The sequence below is a fragment of the Pygocentrus nattereri genome, chromosome 7 (assembly GCF_015220715.1).
Source record: "Pygocentrus nattereri isolate fPygNat1 chromosome 7, fPygNat1.pri, whole genome shotgun sequence".
In the NCBI taxonomy this organism is placed as follows: domain Eukaryota; kingdom Metazoa; phylum Chordata; class Actinopteri; order Characiformes; family Serrasalmidae; genus Pygocentrus; species Pygocentrus nattereri.
Genome location: NC_051217.1, coordinates 4,281,002 through 4,303,234, shown reverse-complemented (window position 1 = coordinate 4,303,234; position 22,233 = coordinate 4,281,002). Strand labels below are relative to the sequence as shown.

The window sequence follows — 22,233 nt, the reverse complement described above, 5'->3', positions numbered from 1 at the left end:
CAAAGCATGACAAAACGTGCTCTGCTGTTGAATGCTGGAGAAGAGCTGAAGAGCTGAATAACATATGCACATATCCAAGTATATATATATATATATATATATATATATATATATATATATATATATATATATATGTGTGTGTGTGTGTGTGTGTGTGTGTGTGTGTGCAGTACCTCATACTGCTCCAGCGCCTCCTGTCTCTCGATCTCCAGCTGTTGCAGCTGCTGCATGGCAGAACGCAGGGCATCCTCCTTAGCCAGCCGCTCTCGCTCCAGCTCCTCCTTCTCGGCCTGCGTCTGCGATATGGCCTGCTGCTGCCTCAAGTGGATCTGCTCCAGCTCAGAATGCTTTGCTGCCTCCTCCTCCAGTAGTCTGCACCAAACAACAGACTCCTGGTGAATATTCTGCAGAGTTTTAGTGCAGCTTTGGTCATATCCAACAGGTTCCCACAAAAGTCTGTAGGCTGAATGAACTTAGTCAGGTCAGTTATAAACGAGGAGTTGGTAAAGAATTAAAAACATTGTAAACAGCTGCTACCAGTGAAGAGTATGAAGGCTTTTTCGCTTTTCCAATATATTAGAGTAATACTGCATCACTGTACACCAACTGAATATACTTTTTTTTGGGGGGGAGGCTTCTTTGTGTAACCCAGATGTCAGTATCAATGTTATGTGGGTTGAGTTGATCGCAAAATATTTTTGAGATTTATAAATCACTAGAGTAAGTATACACATATTTGCAGACCTACAAAGAAAAAAAAGAGTGCACACTGAGTGTTTTAAAGTGCTGAGCTGGTAACAGGTCAGCACAAAGACAGGAAGAAAGCAGGCCTGTGTGGGGTCACACAGGGAACAGGAACCGCACGTTACAGCCAACAACCATAGCACCTCTAATCCTTTGAGTGTCTTTCACTTCTCCCTCCATCAGAAATGACTGCATGGTCTGCCTTAGGACCTTAGTGCCTTAGTCTATACAAGACTTTAAAATAACCTACCTATCGACATAAACATATACATTCTCCCTTCCTGTTCAAATCAAAACTGAAAGCGTGTTTTCACTCATAAAGAAAGGAAATGAACGTTAGAATATCTGCTAGTAAAATTACTTTTATTTGCGGTTGCTTTTTACGAGTCATTTTACTTTTATTCCTTTTTTCAATTTAATATAGTTTAATATATCCCTGTGCCCCTTGAAAGACGACTGTGAATAGTTCATTTTACTATTCTGAAGAAAAGAAGGGGTCAGATTTCATATATTAATCATCACTGTGCTTATTGACTGTCTCAGTAGGGGAGGTGCTGATTCATACTTCTATTTCTAAGGATTCTTATTTTTAGTATTTTCAACACTGTAATTACAATGCCTGGTATAATTTAAAAGCCCATGTTCCCCTGACATGCCCGTGTTGATTTCTATCTCTAGGTTTTGATTCATATCAAAGAGGTGGGACTTTTTCTGATGAAGCATTCTGCTTAAACAGTGATCAAAAGCCTCTGAAAACTCTCAGGAATCCACAACTGTTCTATAACCCTGTTCAGGGTCTCACGGCTGTATAGCACTGATGGTTGTTTTAGAACTGCTATGCAAATAATTATGTACTTTCCTTACTTTTTTACTTAAAAGACTGACTGACAGACACACAAGTCTGTCAGTCATTGAATAAGTCAATGCATGCAGTGCATGTGTGAGTGTGTGAGTACCTGGCCTGCAGTTTTCGCACGGTTTCTTCATCCTGCCTGGCCTGCCTCTCATCCTCTAGTGCCTCCTCCAGGCGATGGTACATATCCTCCAACTCCCGTACACGCTGCAAATACTGCTCCAGCTCACTGGACTTCTGCGCCACCTGCTCCTCCATCTGCAGCCGCACCTGAGACAAACACACACATACAACTAGGTATCAAAATTCAATGCTTTTATGGTATCGACTAAATTACTTCAATACTAATTAGTAATTAGTAATTAGTAACTAGTAATTCTAAAATTCAACACTAACTAAAATTCAACAAACTAATTAGTCAGTCATATCAGCAGCAATGAGCCAATAAGGATTGTTGCTGCAAAATCTAGACTGGTTACTGGATATCTGAAATGCCGGTGTTTGATTCACCTGTAATCTGTTGCAGTCTGTAAATACCCACTTCTAACACACAATGGTCATTTCTTACTTAATCTTAACGACTTCCAGGTTGTAATTTAAAAAAAAAGAGCTGGTAATGAAAATTAGCGAATACACAGCCCTACATTCATATACCACTACATATTCATACACCACCCTATTTCAAGAAATTTAGCATTTGGACAGCAGGCTGCTCTGTGGTTTCTCGGCTGGTTGTATGCCACTGCATCATTAGAGATCTAGCAAAATATCTAAAGTTGATGCTAGATGCGTCACTCTGAATCTGCTTTGGTTGGCTGTCAGTATGAGAACCAAAGAGATGTTAATTCCTTCATCAGGATAACACATCAAAATAAATAAATCAGAGACAAATACAAAATATTGGGTATGTTAAAATCAATACAATTTTTGCTCTGTTATTATGCGCTATGAAGCAGGTTGGTTGTCTGCTAAAAAGGCTTAAAGGCTTATAAGCAGCATACATCTGCATAAAGAGATACTTTATGCACCGTTTAATTGACCAATCTTTCCAGTCTCATCAACAGCGCCAATACAAAGTTCCACCATGTGTTTTACTTCAGTCACCAATATATTTAAACCCCTTGAAGTACTGCAGCTGCTTCATCTGAACTATAAGTTAAAATCAACAACTCTTTAGTGGCCTCTAACACTAAAAATATCTTCTCTTTTCACACTTTGACCACCCATCCTGTAGAGTGCAACTCTTCCTCTCTTTCTGCTTTTAATGATGCTGATTCTTCTTTCATTGCTAATATCATTACTACTTGTAAAACCACCAGCTGCTCCCTTGATCCCCTTCCTACAACCTTCACTAAAGCTTGGCTACCAAGCCCGGACCCTCATTACACAACTCTTGTTAATCAATCACTCCTCAACTAGATTCCCTCTGTCTAGAAGACTGCTGCAGATATTCTTTAAAAAACCTAGACCCATCTTGGTTTTTTGGACCTAGACCCATTAAATTTTACTAACTACTGTACCATCTCTAATCTTCTAGTCTTGTCATAAGTTCTTGAACGAGCTGTTGCCAATTAACTTCAAGTTTACTTAGAAACCAGCAATCTCTTCGAACCTTGACAGTCAGGATTCCATCCATTCCACAGCACTGAAACTGCATTAATGATTTTCTTGTGTCTGCAGATGCTGATGCACTTAGCATCCTTGTACTATTTAAGCGCAGCTTTTCACATGGTAAGTCGTTCAATCCTCCTGTCAAGCCCACATGAACTGGCCATTCATGGCTCTGCTCTGCCCTGGGCTAGTTTATATCTTGCTTAACTCGTAGAAGGAGTTCTACAAGGTTCAGTGCTTCGACCTTTCTCGTTCATTAGTTACATACTCCCTCTCTGACATATACATTGCTTCACGTTGGATTTTCACTGTTATACAGATGCCTTCCATATTTATCTTAGGACTAAATACATCAAAAATCTACCCCTTAGTGATTTGGAAACATGCATATCAGAAATCAAAAGAACATAACTTGCTCAGTCTAAGTATTGGCTCTAGATCAAACCTCAAAATAGTTCTCTTACTTTCCTCATTGACAATGTAACCATGTCCCATTCCCCTCTGCCCATGTCAGGTCTGTTCTTAAAACTGAACCTCTTATTAATGCTTTCCTCTCTAGCTATATGGACTACTGCAACATTTCTTGCTGGCATTGCTTCTTCTTCTCTTCACAAGCTCCAGATAGTCCAGAACTCTGCTGTTCATCTTAATATTCATGCTCGGTCATACATCACATTGCATCCATTCTACAAAATCTCCAACAGCTTTTCACAAAGTGCCAAATACATTTCAAAATTCTCCTGCTTATATATAAATCTCCCAACAATCTTGCTCCTTCTTATCTGTCTGATCTCCTTCTCCCCAAAACCCTCTTATACTCTCTGGTCTTCTTCAGTTGGGCTACTGACCATTCCTTTCTTCAACTTCCATAGCTTTGGCGATCTATTATTTTCTAGATCCGCACTTGCAAGCAGCCAACAGTCTGATTCTCTCCCCACACTGAAATCTAATCTTTAAAAAACGTCTGGCTCGGGTTGAGTATAGTTTGGGTCCCATTCTGTCCTCAGTGCTTTCGCACGGGCTCTGCAGATTTGCACGATGTGTAGTTGAGATTTTGTGCACATCATGGCCTTGGCGGCCTAAGCCTACACTTAAATGATATGCTTCCACATACTTATGTGTACTTTTGCAGAAGTATAAACCAGCCATAACTATGTATAAAAGAGTCTGCTTCCCATGATCCACCCAGTGAAGATGTAAATGCCCTCTAATATTCTGCACTTCAACCTCTTAGATTTTCCTTTCAAATAAAATGAGCTTACATGCAGTGCTAACCAAGTGAAACTGTTTCACTGTCCAATTACTTATGAACTGCACTATGAATGTTTGTGTGTGTGTGTGTGTGTGTGTGTGTGTGTGAATTATAGTGTATAACCATGTCTACATTTGAGTGCGTGCTTCCACATTTAGAGAATAACAGCACAAAACAGAAGTTCCACTAAAACGAACTTCCTAAAATGTTACAAATACGGATGAAATGGGCTTAAGTCACCAAACCTCTCATTGGTGCATCTCTCCCAATGAGGATGTGATGTCATTCAAAGAGCTGGTTTACTAACCACAGACTAAGGCTTGTGCTAGACTCAGAAGGGACATTTGTAATGGGAAATTTCCACCCTAAAAAGTACTATAAAGCAAAACTAGACTCTAGCCAGAAAACAGCCTCAAAAAGACAGAAGTGAATGCACGATCTGTTCCAGTATTAATCTTGTGGCATCCTTCCACCGGACAGTACGGTACAACACGGTACAGTTACAAATCCATACCCAGAACTGTCTGTACCCCGCCGGAGTACCTGTGTCTGCTTTCCATCACATAACAGAACAGTGGAAGCACATGGAGCTCACTTTAGCTGGTGTGGTCACATGATTACGTACATAATTTAGTGTTAACAGTAAACACAAACAACAGTATCAACAGTGGAGGAACTTCAAGGTCTGGTTTACCTTTTACTCTACATTTGGTTCGATGTGTAGAGTCACAAAACAGTCAGTCAGTCAGTCTAGTGGCTTTTTTTTTTAAAATAACAGTCATCTGACACCATTGACACCTTTGACTCTTTCTGTGATGATTGTGTTTGATCTGCGGTTTGCACCATAAGTAGCTCCATCCATACATTTCATAAGCTCGGTACTCCAGCAAAGGGAACCTAATTCAGCACAGGTACCTAGGTGAGATGCAGGTCACTTGACAGTGGAAGTGACAATAAAATTTGTGATCATGGAGAAGTAACTGTATCACAGCTCCAGTGAAAAAATGCCATTACAGCCACCAAGCCACACTCAAAGCCGCTGTAAAATAATCAAGTGAATTCTGATCGATATGCAGAAATATAAAACTGTTAACTACAATGCAGAACAAATGTTTGTGATTATTATTAATAAACTACATTATTTATTGATCTTTGGTGATTTTATCATATTGTACTGCCTACCAGCAGTACAATGGTAAACAGTGGTAAAATCACTGTACTGCATGGCTTCTTGTATTGTAATACACCTCACTTCCATTCAGCAGCATGCGAGTGTAACAAGGAATGAATACCATTTTCTCTTTCTCCATTTCAGCTCTGTAAAGGTCCTCCAGCTCGTTCTGGGTCTGCAGACGTCTGCGCTCCTCCTCTGCTGAATTAGCTGCTGCCTCCTCCAGTTTCTGGCCAATGACATGAGGGATAATGAGAGATAATGACTACCATGCTATTTTATTATCATTTCACACACAACTTTCTTAAAAGAAAAGGAACATTTATGCTATAAATTCATAAGAACAAAATACACAGTCTGGTTGTTTTTCCATTTTAGCAAGAGGCTTCTCTGTTGGGTTGCATCTCTTGGTCTGCCATTGCTATGCAATATTTTCTATTTTCTTCTAAATTCAATATTTTCATTGGACACAAAACAGCACACATGCCTTTTGGGTCACAACTGAGAAATCTTGATGCAACGTTTCCCTACTGCCATTCTTGTTGACAGCTTAGGCAATAAAGGGTGTACAAAAGTATTCTGTTTGTTCTAAAAGCATTGCAACACTCCTCTGCCATTCAGCTCCTTTCAGACTGGCTTACACGGTGAAACTTACATGCAACTTTAGTTGCTTGTAACGTCATGAAACGAAGGTTTATTTGAGTTGCAAAATGTAAAGTTTTCTGCAATTTACTTGAAACTCAGCTGCAACTCTCAATTTCATGAAACAAGCTATCTGATGGCTAAAATGGGTTAAAACACTGGTAACACATCATGTGATTATGTGGCATGACAAATTCAAACAATCAATTTCAGCAGATCAGTGGATGAGCGAGGCATCAAGTGCCACCACAATGCATACAACACCACAGTGTATCAAATATGCACTGCTAATATACTGTACCTAAGTAGTGGAATAATCCACTTTTTTTTTTACATTGATTAATTTAACTGTTACATGAAGCAGAAATAACATTACATGCAACTCATAACATGCAACTAAGTTTCATTGTGTAAAGCCAGTCTTAAACTCTGCCATTCAGCCATTTTTCTGAGGAGACTTCAATGTAAAGTGCTCCTGTACTTTAAAAAATGTCATGCACCACTTTCCACAGCTATAGCCTCTGTCATCTTTTCAAATGTTCTCCGTCCCACAATGAAATGAGTGTTCAATAATGAATAAACTTAATTGCCAAAAACGTTACTTATTGTCTATGGCATTAGTTATGGTGGCCCTACTTTAAACACACTATTTGGTACGAGTACAATACAAAGATGTGCACAGGAAAAAAAAACAACCACACAAAATACAAAAACAACCACAAAACAAAAGGCCACATTCTGCCCTGCTCTATTACATCTGTTCATCTTCAATGCACTGTATTTCAGTGTACAGCCAAACATACGTGACTACTTCACAGTATTTTGAAAATGCTACTACATTTGCATTACTACACTTATCGTCTTTAAGCATTCCTAAAGGAAGTCGACATTTTAACAGCATTGGCTATTAAAGAAGACAACGGTCCAGGTTGCTCCTCAGAGATGATCATAAGACCTTTACTGAGCACACAGCACAGCGGTGATGATCATTAGCAGCGAGCAAAGGAAAACAGGATGGTAATAAAGCAGCATGCATCAGAGACCTTAGCCAGCAATGAACTTTAACTCTGCAGGACTTCTCAGTAAACCAAACACACGTAAACCTGAAAGAGACTCATTTACACAGAGACCTTGCTGCTGGGCTGACTCTGCGTTTTCATGACTGAAAAAAAGACAAACACCTCACTCACAAATCCACATCAAGCATCTCCACTACTACTCTTTCTTTCTACTATTCATTAAACATTGCACAAACCACATTGTCTATATCTTTAAAAAGTTTGGAAAAATTCTGAAATGATTAAGATGTAAACAAAGTCACTATTAGTGTGACATACTCAGTCATCAACACCTCTCAGAATTGTCTCACAATTGTTCACAGTGGTGGTCATGGTAACCAGACATCCACCTCTAAAAGCTCCCTCACAGAAATTTATTACAAGAAATAGATAAGAACACACTGTGTACACCCGAATTCCTGACACGTTGTTTTACAATAGTTTTGAGAAAATTTTTTAAAATATTTATTAAAATCCATGCACATCCTGGGTGATGTGAGGCACAGTAACCCCCAAACAAAACTATTTTTTACCACTATTTCAGTATATCAACATTACATATTAAAACTCAGAAAGTTCATGGGTGGTTTTGGATAGTAAATAAAATGATTATATTTGCATTGCAGACACTGCAACCCCTGGTCCTTCACCACTTCCGTAAAATTGAGTTTGTATGTTTCTTTACAACAACCAAAACATCTCAACCATTAAATTCTGAATACTTTTTTAAATATCTGAGGTACGACAAGGCGACTTCAGCGTTTGCCAGGCAGTGTAAATAAGACAGACTTCTAAACATAAAGCCACCATAATCACAATGTCCTCTCTCTTTCACTACAACAATAAAACTGACTCACTTTCCCTTATTTGAGAAAAGTGCTTCGGTCTTAATGCGGATGTAATCACTTTCTCGCTTCTTATTCACTCGCACGTGTTAGAGTATAATTGGAAGTGTGAGTGCCATTGGCAGCCCTGCGGTGTGAAGTGTCTCAGCATGAGCTCCACAGGACCGGAACGAGCGAAGTTAGCTATCTCCTGGCGCTCTTATTGTCCTGCTCTGTGTAAGGGCTACGTAGGGTGTGCAGTGACTCATCAATGGCAGATTGTTCTCCATTCACGCTCCAGCTCAGGCACACTGGGGTCACACAAAGACAACTTGTCATAGTAAGTTCAGTGATTGTTACCATTTCAGGCTGTGTGCACAGTAGCACAGTGGTACTCCACTCCACATTGTGAGACATTTAATAATGCAAGTGCTCTACACAAGCCAGTGTGATTCAGATCCAGATAGTGAAAAGTTTGTTTATTACAGTCAGCAGACATGAGCTCATTTTGTTGAGTCAGCGCAAAAACTACAACAAACTTGAAGACCATTTAGTATGGATGCTACTACATTTGCCAATTTTAACCCTTGTAAGTTATTTTTTAATTACATTTTTTTTTCTCCCCCTCAAAATGCCAGCTGCCTGCAATGTTGGCAACTTTGACATTGTTTTAAAACTACAGGGCCAATAAAGACAAACAGTCCAAAGACAGAATGAATTAACTTATTGAATTAACTTGCATTGAAAGTTAAGAATGTTTTCTTACATCAAAAAGTAACAAAGTTACTAAGTTACTTTTTGTTTAAGTTACCTTTTTTAAGACACAAGCTTCTGTTTCAACAGTGACGGTTAGAGGACAGTTTGACAAAGCTAAAAAATAATTACATTTACATGCACTAACATACAGTCTGCATGTCTTTTTTCAGTTTGTCAAACAATGAAAAATGAATCAAATTATAATAAAATACCTCCTCTTTTACTTTCAAACACTTACGTGGTATCAACTAAACGTTTAGAATCCGCACTTTTGGCAGAGTTTGTACATTCATTTCATTGAATTACAAGTGAGAAATAATGAATATCAAATTACATTAAGCTTTTGTTTATGCTTTTGAGGAACGTAATTTCTAAGGCTTCACTCTTGGCTACACATTAGTCAGCGTCTAATACCACTGCAAACAGCAATCCACTATGTTTAATCTATAATCCACAGTTGTAATGTAAAACATTTGGCTTGCTTTGCTTTCTTAAAAGCACTTTGAATCTGAAATCTCAGGCATGATTTCTCTGCCTAAGCCATTCACTCCTTATATTGCAAAATATTAGCTGAAAATGTAATCAGCATAATGAGAGTTGAGTGGAAATACAGGTTAGGTAGGGTTAAGAGACCAAGCGAAACCCATCCACCCCCATCACACACACACACCAAATCACATGTCCTCTCTCCAGAGGGGCTGAAACCAAACAGTGGGCTTGACCTGGTTTAAACTCTCAAGAATAGCTAATTAGCGAAACTTCCACTGAAGAGTTTCTACTGAGATCATGATTAATGAATGAAGAGAATGAGAGGAGAATTGAAAGTTTCAGTGAAATTTGCATATACAGATAACAAATGCACGTGACAGAGAAGCACCAAGAGTTCCTGTGGAAATATACATTTGTGACTGGTAAATGTGGTCAAAGCTTTTGTTCCTGTTTTGGTTACTTGTTTCGACCATTTGTATTGGGTCTACAGGTTGGTATTTGTACTGGTCATGCACTAACATTCTTGTGTACGTTTGATATTAAAGGGGAATTCCAATGATTTTTCAAAATTTCTGCATAGTTCAATCACTGAGATGTAAACAGTCATTTAGAGTGCTTTGAGGTGTTTAATTGTAGAGAAAGTTACCTACACAAATTTCCGCGATGAAGTCGCAATGCCCACAATGTAAACACAGCCTTTTTGTTTACTGTTTACCACCAGTGTGTTTACCATCAGTGAACCTACACATGACTAAGTGGTTATGCTGTTGTTAATAGTAAAAAATTTAAAATCTGAAAAATTACATTTTCTTTGGGAACTTTGCAACACCCTGCATGCACCTCTCCACCATGAATGTATTAAAAAAAGTTTTAGGCCAAACCTTCATCTCAGAAATAATGAAAAACAATGTGTTGGGCATCAGGTAACATTCATAACTACTGAAATGTTATAACTTTGAGGTAAGGCACTAAATGAATGTGTGGTTTCTAACACTACTGCGTTGAACAGTTCCAACTCTGAATTACTTTGTATCTTAACAATTTAATTATGCATACATTTGGAAAAATCTGTGTAATTCCTCCATCATACTGTCCAATATTCAGTCAGCTTTGAGTATTTGAATATGAGTAAGAAGTCTTTGGTCTAACTGTTTTTCATTCATTCATTACAACTTAAATAAAGATACTTAACTTTTACTTTCCCCTATAACAAAAGCTTAGGAATTCTTGAGCTGATGTACAAGAATTGACAGACGGGACAAATAATGAGACGAAGAAACCACATAGTAGTTACTGGTAGCTGCAAAGTACTGGTCACAAGAAGGCAGGCAGATTTATCTGGATGACTGAGAGTGACTGTGCTGGTGTCCAGTTTGGTGACTTCCCTGCTGAAACGTACCTGATTCAACTCAACAATTACTTACCAGGTTTAGTTGGAATGCTGAAGCAGGGAAATCACCAAACACTGATGGACACACAAAACCGATGACCCCTGGTGCAGGGTCACAGAATGTTGAATACTTCCTGAAATTAGAGATTTGTGGTTTTAAAGAGATGGCCAGAGTGGCCAGGGCCTTCCCTGCAATCTGAATGGCCACCCCAGATGCCACCCCTTTCCACCACGCTGTGAGGCAGGCATTTGCTCCTTTAAGAGGAGACTATCGGTGACAGAAGGAACAACTGTCCATCCTCTGTCCGCCGCCCCACCAACACCTGCGCACATTCACACCATCACCCTGCCAAAACAAAACTTCTTGCCACCCCTTTGCCTCCCCTAGTAATACTTTTTGGATCCTCTACTGATTACGGACCTTCCTCATGGCCTCCAGCTCTCTCTGCTTGTTCTCATTGGCTGTCTGCAGCTCTCTCATCCTGAGCTCCAGCTGCTCCTGCTCAGCCTGCTGTTTCTGCCGCAGGTCACGCCGCTTCTGCCGAGCTTCACGGTGCGGAGCTGGCCGCCCTACCTTTAGCAGGGAGATACATGTCTGGATGGCTGAAAGAGAGAGAAAGAGAGAGAAAGAGAGAGAAAGAAAGAGAAAGAGAGAAAGAGAGAGAGAGAGAGAGAGAGAGAGAGAGAGAGGCAAGAAGGCATAAAAGAGGGAGAGACAGAAAGTAGTGTAAAAAATGGAAGAGAGACATATGGAGAGAGAGAGACATATGGAGAGAGAGAGACATATGGAGAGAGAGAGAGAGAGAGAGAGAGAGACAGAGAGAGGCAAGAAGGCATAAAAGAGGGAGAGACAGAAAGTAGCGTAAAAAATGGAAGAGAGACATGGAGAGAGAGAGACATATGGAGAGAGAGAGAGAGAGAGAGAGGCAAGAAGACATAAAAGAGGGAGAGACAGAAAGTAGTGTAAAAAATGGAAGAGAGACATATGGAGAGAGAGAGAGAGAGAGAGAGAGAGAGAGAGAGAGAGAGAGAGAGAGAGAGAGAGAGAGTTTACCAAACACGGTTAGAGAGATTATTTCTTTCTTTTCATATGCTAATAAGACATATATTTGACTTTATAATCAGTATAACCTGTATTATAAGCGCTGGTTTGCTAATAATTCAGATAAGTAGGAAGGTGTTTTATGTTGAAGGTCCTGAAATTTTATTTAGAATATACATGACATTTTGATGTCATGCAAAAAGATGGCAAATTTTTTTGTTATTAAAATTTGAGCATGGTATGCACATAAAACCAACACAGAAAACCCCTGATACACACCCCACACTTGTCATCTCTCACATTCTAGACTAACTTCCTGCAAATGAGCTCAGCAGTGACCAATCAGATTGTTGCTATGTTCTCCAGCAAAAGGACACTGGACACAGAAGACTTAAAAACACTTGTGTTTAAAACATGGGACTTTATTATGTTACACATTTTTTTTTTTTTTAACATTTAATTTAAAAATAATATACAATAACAAGAATACAAACTCCCCTCTAGAACAAGTACACATTGGTGTTTACTACACTTAACTGAATTTAAAATTCAGTTCTTTTACTTATTTATTTCACAGCTATAATTAAACAGTTGTAAAATCTGGGGTTGCTGCAGCGCACTAAGCACCCATACGATCCCCATCCACGTAATGGCCCAAAGCATGTACATATGGTTGGAGAAAAGACCCAGGCATTTAAGGGTTAAAATGTAGTGACTGTATTTGAGTGGTGACAAGCCTTTCTTACATCCTTAGATTCTAATGTAACAATATAGTCAATAAATACAAAGAAACCCTGTACATATCACTGAAGTGAATGAGGCCCTTTCCTACCTTGAATCCATTCCTGCTTCTTCTTTTTATCAGAGGCACTGATCTCGAAACTTTTGTCCGAACACTTGACAAAGAAAAGACATTTCTTTCCCTCCTTATCTGGTAATGACTGCAGAAGGGAGGGGTGTTCGTAAGCACAGCATCATGCAGGAAAAGGAAGGATACTGATTAAATAATAGGAATGGTGTCATACTGGAACATCTGAAAATACTGTAATACTTCCCTCCACCCACATGCTTGTTGGCAGGAACCATCTTTATAAATCATCTACTTGTGTGCCAACTGTTAAAACATAGATACCTAGTAAACTAGTTAAACAATTAAAAAGAAAAAAAAGTGAGATGCACTATAAATAGGGCTTAGGCTAGGGCTAAGATTTGTGGTGTGAATTAGGCAGGGTTGGGATAGCTACTGCAAAATTAGTAGTTAGCTACAATTTATCTACTTTTCCAGAAAGAGTAGTGGCTACTTTTTAGCTACTTTCTGAAAAAGTAGTGCGTTACTTTTTAGCTACTATCAAAGTGCGATTGTCAGAATGCTTGTGAATCTCCACCTGACACACCAAACAAGCCCAACTGATAGTGTGAACAAGATTTAATCCTGTGCCAGAAAGAAACACACAAATGAAAAGCTGCAAATATATAAAAAAAAAAAATCACCAGAAAGTGTAACCAACAACCAAACTTGCACACCCAAAGGCTTGATATCCAACAAAAATTAAGACTACATGCAGTCAATCATTCCAGGATTTTCCTAACAAAAATAACTCGAATACAAGCCAGAGAATTTTGTGCAAAGCACTGTCAACTGTTGAAGAAAAACTGCTCCAATTTAAATATTTCAGCAAGATACACCGATCAGGCATAACACTATGACCACCTCCTTTAGTGTGCATTGGCCTGTGTGGTTTTTAAACACCTCAGTCACTGCTGGTCTGAGAATAGTCCACCAACCAAAAATATCCAGCCGATATACAGCATCCTGTGACCACTGATAAAGGACTAGAGGATGACCAACACAAACTGTGCAGCAGCAGATGAGATAGCTACATAAAAGATTGCAGGCACTCCAGCTACTAATATTTATAACTAACTACAGAAAGTAGCGCACTACTTAGCTACTCCCTCAACCCTGGAATTAGGCTTAGATTTACTGGTAAGGTTTAGGTAACTGCTATATTCATTCTCAAGTTAAGGGTAAGTTTAGTAGAATATTAAGTAAACATATACAAACAATCCACCAATCTAAATAAAGCTATTATCTACATCTGTAAATGTCTACAAAGGGCTATTCAAATTTGATTCATAGCTCAGTTTGAAGACAATCATATGAGGTTACACAGGCTGACGTTTAGAAATGTGTGCCTTGCCTCAACGCAGCAGTTCCCGTCCAGCAGTATATCTCCTTTTTTCTCAGCCAGGTCTTCGCTCACGTAGTATGAGATGGAACTGGGCCGAAGCAGAAACCACCGCTCGGTCCAGTTCTTCCGTTTGTGGCCTTTTTTCATCATATAACCCTGTAAAATCAAGAAAAAAAGAACTGTCAATTCAATCATATACAAATATGCAGTGGAACAAAACAGTGTTCCACCATGACCTCATGCAACATACACACTCGATGTGTGTTTGCATCACTACACAGACAAACACTGCACAATTACACACAAGCAGTACAACAGACCTTGTATAGTTTTGCATAAGAATGTGAACTGCACAGAGAGAGAGAGCAGTCCTGAGTTGATTATCTGTGCAAATGACAGTTCAAAGAATGAGGCTGTCGTGTAGTAAAAGAGAACTAAACATGATTTTAAAATTTCTGCATATTTAAACTGTGAAGCTGCCATTCAGATGGTTTAATGTGAAATGCTCCATCCTAGAGAAACTTTACAAGTCGGAATAGTTCACAATAGCGGTGCCACATCCAAAGTATTTAATGCCACAGAAAGCTATTACACAATATGTTGTCTGATGCCTGAGACATAGTTTTTCATCTTTTTAAATCTTTCCACAGTAAACAGGTACATGCAGTGTACACTGTGTGTACAATTATTAGGCAAGTGAGTATTCTGACCATATTATCATTTTTAGGCATATTTTCTACCTCCAAGCTGGAGAAACTTGAATGCTTAATGGATTTAAGCATTGCAGGTGATGTGTATCTGTGCAATGAGGGAGGGTGTGGCCTAAGGAGGTCAACACCCTATATCAAGGTGTGCATAATTATTAGGCAGCTTTAGGCAAAATGGGCCAAAAAATAGATTGAACTGACTCTGAAAAGTTAAAAATTACCAAAAGTCTCTCAGAGGGATGCAGAACTCTTGCAATTGCTGAGATATTGGGGCGTGATTACAGAACCATCAAACGTTTTGTTGCAAATAGTCAACAGGGTCACAAGAAACGTGCCGAGAAAAAAAGACGCAAATTAACTGCCAAGGATTTGAGAAGAATCAAGTGTGAAGCCACCAGGAACCCATTATCTTCCAGTTCTGTCATATTCCAGAACTGCATGTTGATGTTCAGCGCTCAGAGACATGGCCAAGGTAAGGAAGGCTGAAACCCGACCACCACTGAACAAGACGCATAAGCTGAAGTGTCTAGACTGGTCCAAGAAGAACCTGAAGACAGATTTTTCAAAGGTTTTATGGACTGATTAAATGAGAGTGACTCTTGACGGACCTGAGGGACGGGCCCATGGCTGGATCGGTAACGGGACAGAGCTCCACTTCGAGTCAGACGCCAGCAAGGTGGAGGTGGGGTACTGGTATGGGCTGGTATTATTAAAAATGAGCTGGTTAGACCTTTTCGGGTTGAAGATGGGCTCAAAATCAACTCCCAAGCCTACTGCCAGTTTTTAGAAGACACTTTCTTTAAGCAGTGGTCCAGGAAGAATCTGCATCTTTCAAAAAGACCATGATTTTTATGCAGGACGATGCTCCATCACATGCATCCAGGTTCTCCTCTGCATGGCTTGCCAGTAAAGGCATTAAAGATGAAAAACTTATGACGTGGCCCCCTTCCTCACCTGACCTGAACCCAATTGAAAACTTGTGGGCAATTCTTAAACGGGAGATTTACAGTGAAGGGAAACTGTACACCTCTCTGAACAGGGTCTGGGAGGCTGCGGTCGCTGCTGCACAAAATGTTGATTGTCAACAGATCAAGAAACTGACTGACTCCATGAATGGAAGGCTTATCACTGTTATTGAAGAGAAGGGTGGCTGTATTGGCCACTAATTTTTTTTTTTTTTTCTCAGAAATGTTCATTGGAAAGCTTTGAGTTGTTTGTTTATAATTCTCACTTGAACAGATGAAAATAAAAAAGATGGGAAATTGTTTTTCATTTAGCTGCGTAATAATTCTGCACCATTATAGTTGCCCAATAAATGTGCACATATAGATATTCTCCATAGAAAGCCAAAACTTCCCTTTTACTTTCTTAAACATTCATGTTTAAGGTTTTGGATTAACCAAGAGCACTGTAGTTGGTCATTAATAAAAAATAATCCTCAAAAATAAGACTTGCCTAATAATTGTACACACAGTGTATTCTAAAATAGTGTCCATAGAAAACATATTTTTCCAGTTTAACACTATTATGATCAACGTTACATTACAAAAGTACAAAGAAATGACTTTTATTGTTTTAGCTGACCAAATTTGACTTTGATGCCTGCAACACAGTCAAAAACATTGGGACTGGGTAAAATAAGAGTGCAAAGTTTGTAGAATATTCAAGTTCCTCTGTTTTGAAACATTCCACAATAAGCAGGTGAACTGGTAACAGGCGAGGGTGTCATGACTGGGTATGAAAGAAGAATCGCCCAAAGGCTCAGTCCTTGCCCTCAAAGATGGGTCATGGCTCACCACTTTGTGCCAAACTTCAGAGAGAATTATCAGCCAGTTCAAACAGAACATTTCTCAGTGCAAGATTGCAAAGAATTTAGGTCTTTCACCATCTACTGTACATAATATTGTGAAAAGATTCAGGAGATCTGGACAAATCTCAGTCTGTGCAGAGCAAGGCTGGAAACTCAGATGGCACTGCATGAGAAACTGTCACGCTACCGTGTTAAATATAGCCACATGGGCTCAGAAGTACTTCGGAAAAGCCCCGTCACTTAACACAGTCTACTGCTGCATGAAGAAATATAACTTAAAACTCTATTATGTAAGAAAGCCACACAGCAATTCTACACAGAAACACTGCAAGTCAACTCACATGGTCCAAAAGCAGCAGTGCATCAGTGACCACAGCATGCACCACTTGCAATGTGTGAAAGTACCATGGAATATTGGGAATTTAGAGAGACATATGTTTCCTTTAAGACATGTAATTTTCCGGGAGGCCCACGGTTTTTTCAGCAAGACAAGGCCAGGCCTCCTTCTGCATGTGCTACAGTAGCATGGCTTCATAGACATAGAGTGTGTGTGCCTGACTGGCCTGCCTGCAATCCAGATCAGTCTCTTGATGAAAACGCAATGAAAATGCAAATCATGAAGAAGAGAATCAAACAATGACGACCACAAACGGTTGAGCAGCTGAACCTAGAGGTCAGGCAAGAATGGACAAAAATGCCACATACAAAACTGCCACAAGTTGTCAGTTCCCAAATGATTAAATATAATTAAAAGGAAAAATTATGTAATACAGAGCTAAACAGGCCCCTGTTGTGTCCCATGTTCTGTCCCAACTTGTTTGAGCATTTTGCAGGAATCAAATTCTAAATTTGCTAAAAAATTACGTTGGTCAGTGAAAACACTCGGGAATGTTTTCTTATGTAATGATTTAAGAGCATTTACTGCATTTTACTGCATTTTACAAAATGTCCCAGCTTTTATTTACTAAGTCAAAATAAGTCAACAATGTGTGTGTTTGTATGTCAACACACACACACACACACACGCTTGTGTGTGTGACATTGTAATACCTGGTTCCTATCGACACCACTACTCTAACCTCCTCTACAATGCATTTCACATCAAAACAATCTCACCTCAACAACTGAATAAAATTGAAATTTTTTATTTTAAAAATGAATGGAATTTCCCTGTGAGGGTGCACGCTGGACAGTGCTCGTTAAGTGAGGGAGTGGATGGAAGGGGCCACATGTGTACATGTAAAAATAGAGTAGAGAATTATTCATGGTTTCCTAGGTGAAAGTGACAGTCATTTATAGCTGGTAAAGGGCATCGAATTCATTTGCTCAGTGCCCCCTTTCCTGTTAGTATTCTCTGTCTGTGGTTGCACATCTGGCCTTGGCAATAGTCTCCTTCCCCCTCCCCCCTCTCCCAGCCCCTCCCTTGTGCATACTGATTCAAACCCAAAACAGAAAACAACACTGCCATCAGTGAGCTCCATTGATGCCACCTGCATTTTCAGAAACATGAATTCATTCTGGCTGCTACAAACTCACAGATGTCCCAGTCACACAGCAGACAGTACACAGTCACTAAACGGCCAATGTGACAATGCGTGTTAATCATACAGCACGACAAATGAATATTTTATGCTAACCAAAACATTATTCCTATCCTCTACATAGGGAATCTTATTGTGAACACGAGGAACTGAACTAATTCCAGGTATTTACAGTTTGTACATTTTTCCAATCACTAAATGAGCCGGTTCCCTTTTTCCTTTTGTATGCAGCACTAAGTTGCATCAACAAACATTCAACATTAGCAAAACCAGCAGTTTTAGTTGGATGAAGTGATTTTAGTGAAGTGATTATATAATAGGCAGAAGTAGACTTACAGCACAGGCCAAAAGTTTAGAGGCAGCACTAACGTTTTAAAAATAAACAAGAAAATTATGTTTTTGAGGTGATAATAGACAGTAATAGGTTTATTAGCACAAAACAAAACACGCTTGGCCAAATGTCTGCAGCAGCAATGTCCACCTTAATTTGTTTTGCTCCTGGTGAATCTCCTGAAACTAAAGTCCCTGTGAACATGTTTTCAAACGATTTAATATTTGTTTTAGCCAAATTTACCAATGTTGTATTTAAGAAGCATATATAAATGAATGCAGTTTAATAGTAGATAAACTGTCCACACTATTGCCTGCTCAGTACTGTGTTTGTGTATCAACAAGCAAAATGATCGACAGCAGCATCTCCCAGGCAACGTAAACAAATCAGCTCCAGTGACAATGGTGAACGGTGATGGTGGTTCAGCCCTATAAGTTTGTGTACACATTCAAAAGCCCCCCTCGTTGGAAGAACAGACCACTTCACTCTTCTCTACTGGCCTCTGAGTGGTGAATAAACAAACAAACAAACAAACAAACAAATACATACATAAGGCAAAACAGAGAATGAGCTGTCTATTGGTCATTTTAGAGACCTAATTACATTTTACAGCTAATGTCTGAGAACTCAAGCTTTTTTATGACTGGTAGATTTCAGGCATATTGTTTCTGATGTTTGAATGCTCAGCAGCTCTAATGTATATCTATCGTCCATAGCTATCTGACCGCAGGGCCGTGCTCCACAAACGGAGGTCATGCAAGCTTACGTTGCGGGTTGGCACAAAAATTCCTCATGTTCCTTACTGCGCACCACGCCTGTAAAGTACAACTGTGGTTAAAGACTGTGAGCCGTGACGTTAAGGAGGTACTTAGGAATACAGTAAAGGCACAGTTCTCTCTTATTAAAGTTCTCTCATATTAAGTTGATCACTTAAAGTTGGATGCTACAAAAGGTGGCTGATGCAAGTACTCAGCAGTGTCTAGCTATGCTATAAAGAACGGTGTAATAAACTTTCATAACAAGCACTGTAAAATGCCCTCGCAGACGTTTTAGCTGGGACTTGGAGCAGTGGGAGAGTAGTCACTTCATATGAGGAAAACGCGAGTAGCGAACTCCGATTGATACTTGGGCAGAACTGACATCACCTACGCCAAATTTAGAAGCGCCCAAATCAATATGAACAGAAGAAGGCAGCATTTAAAAACCTCTCAACAGAAAAGACCAAGAGCTTTATTTCTCTACCAGATCAAAGCAAAAACATCACAAAAACTATGGCTATTAATTGACAGACATCACATTTATTGCCGCTGCCATATTGATAACATACCACCAGTCAACGTGGCGTCAATGACAGCAACATCGTGGAGCTTGAGAGCCACTGTACCATTAGTTAATAAAGCATCCTGACAGATAAAATATAACCATGGTGTGCTGCATGGTTCATGGTTGTAGTAACAACAGCAACGGAATACAAATGCTTTTATAGCGTCCCAGCTGTCCAGTGTTGTGAGGGGAAAGAAGCCGAATAGCTGAGCCAGGAGAAACCTTTGCATAGCGAGAATAAACAGAAAAAACTTCGTCTTCCCACCAATCTCATCATTGTGTTAGGCGAAGGATGAATTCTAAAATGCACACAGACTTATGCTATCGAAATATTTATGTCTCACTTAGATCTCATGCCTTAGCTAGGCAATGAATGCAGTTAACAGCAGAACATTATCAGGGTTCAACACTGATTAACCCCAACATAGATACATAGCTGTCCTGCAATCACAACACTGTTTGATGGTGTAACATTAGTGATGGTACCAAGAAAACAGAACTGCCATCCCTTCCACAAACTAAATAATTCTAGGATTCTAGCATTACCTTTGTGTTTATATACTGCAGTATGTAGGCTGATACCGTATTTCTAGTTAATTATAGGTGTTTGGATACCTCATCATCGGAAATGACGCTTTATCAAGACAACATATCGATTTAGTGCAGACCAACACCTCTGATTAAACAGACTCTTTCTTGATCTCGTGATTCGGAAGCCAGAGCTGGCACTGAGTGCTCACACACATTATGCTGACGGAATGCCAACAGTATAGCCGTGAGACAGTTGATGAATTTGAGAAGTGCGTGATGGAAGGTTTTTGAAGGATACACTCCTCAATTACTTTGAATTTAAGTATCCTATAAAACATTGTCTGGTGACTGCAGTGGCACGTCCACTTATCAGCATGTACATCACCCTTCTGTGTAAGTCAGGGGAAATACAAAGGTTAAAAATAGGCGGTGTGGTTGTTAACCTGAGGCCATATTTCCTGGTTTTCTTTTTGCTTTACATTAGTTTGACCTGCAAGTGGCTTAATTTTGTGTTTCTGATTTTTTGTCAGAACAAAAGCATTAATGTTATTTACAGAGTTTGCAGTTGTGGATTTCTCGCCTTATTATTCAGTTCACTAAGTAAAGCCCATCTGCTCCAGACGAGGCAGCTGTTACTGGAGTTCTGTGGTTCCAAAGTGACATTCAGTTTGTTGAGGGATCTGTCGGAAATGCTGCTTGTGGTGTTATTTCTGATTGTCAGGTAAAGGAGTTTGTTGTGGAGTTTGAGATAAAAACTTCCGCTGCAAAAAAGTAAGTAGTAAATGATGAACCAAAGAAGTAAATGATGAACATAAAGTTGAATAACACTTCCTCTTTCCTTAGGCATGAGGAAGTGACGGGTCTTGATCATTATTTGTGCTAAGGTCACTGAATAACTGTCACTGAGTAACTAGTATTTTAATTATATCTTTGAATATCAAATTTATGTTACTTTTTGTATATTGCTTGAGTAATTAATAAAAAATGCTGTTATAATTATAAACTGCATTACTTTAATTAAGCGCTCGCTTCTAATTTTCCAGTAAAAATACTGCTTGTTTTAGCTTGTGTGATTTATGTGGTTCATTTACAATAGTCACATTAAATGTGTATTTGCTTTTGGGCATTCATTTAAAATTTGTTAACTTTAAAATTGTTTTTAAATGTGAAGCACAATAAACATCCTGACTACATTCTAAATGTTTTTGCTTTTTATTTTGCTTAAATGATTCTGCACTGGTAAAAACAAATGTATGCAAAACAAAGCATTATGCTCATAATGTACCCGCGTAAGCTCATGGTGGAACCAGTTAAAAGTCCGTGTATAAACTATATCGGCTACTACCAGCGGTCTCTCGCATACCCGTGTGGCTTATTTCTCATGTGTGTACGTTTTTGAAGGCTCACTGAATCAGTTGACGCCTAAACTTCAGGGATGTACATGACCGTTCTTATTCCACAGACTGCTTAACTAAAATTTTTCAGAAATGTAATTGATTTAAAGCATAATATCTAGAAAATTATATTCTAAACCCACTTGAAGTGCTTCAAGGAAGATGGCAGATTCAGCCTGTATTTCAGGGGCCTCTCCAGTTGGCACAAGAATTTTTCGTCCACCATGGTTTAAAATTTGTGCAGAAATATTGTGCAAAATGTATTTATTGTATATATTTATGACTGTAGAAAACATTTGACTCTAGGCAGATGATCCTTGATGATTTACACACAAGATTGCAAGAGATTAAACTTTTTTGTCATTTACAGTTTTATTTAATCAAAATCCTAAATGGCGTTTTCGTTTTAATTATTAATTTACATATTAATTACTAATATAGCTTAGTCTACTCGAGATATGATAAAAATCTTAGCATGCATGTTTAGCAAAACTGCCTTCGAGTATACTGTGTCTAATGAATGTGCCGATGATGTAGCAGCACGCAAACCCAGCGGTGAGCGAGGTGCAAAA

At 39.1% G+C, this 22,233-nt stretch overlaps 1 protein-coding gene across 1 annotated transcript in view; it reads right to left on the bottom strand.

Moving 5' to 3' along the window:
• swap70b (switching B cell complex subunit SWAP70b) overlaps positions 1-22,233 on the bottom strand; it is a 38,003-nt gene that overhangs the window by 3,971 nt on the left and 11,799 nt on the right. Inside the window, exons 5-10 of the mRNA XM_017690747.2 lie at positions 14,034-14,180; positions 12,665-12,773; positions 11,212-11,393; positions 5,753-5,860; positions 1,701-1,867; positions 174-372 (exon numbers count right to left, since the gene is read on the bottom strand). Of these exons, the coding sequence (XP_017546236.1) occupies positions 174-372; positions 1,701-1,867; positions 5,753-5,860; positions 11,212-11,393; positions 12,665-12,773; positions 14,034-14,180 (912 nt within the window). The remainder of the gene's footprint in view (positions 1-173; positions 373-1,700; positions 1,868-5,752; positions 5,861-11,211; positions 11,394-12,664; positions 12,774-14,033; positions 14,181-22,233) is intronic.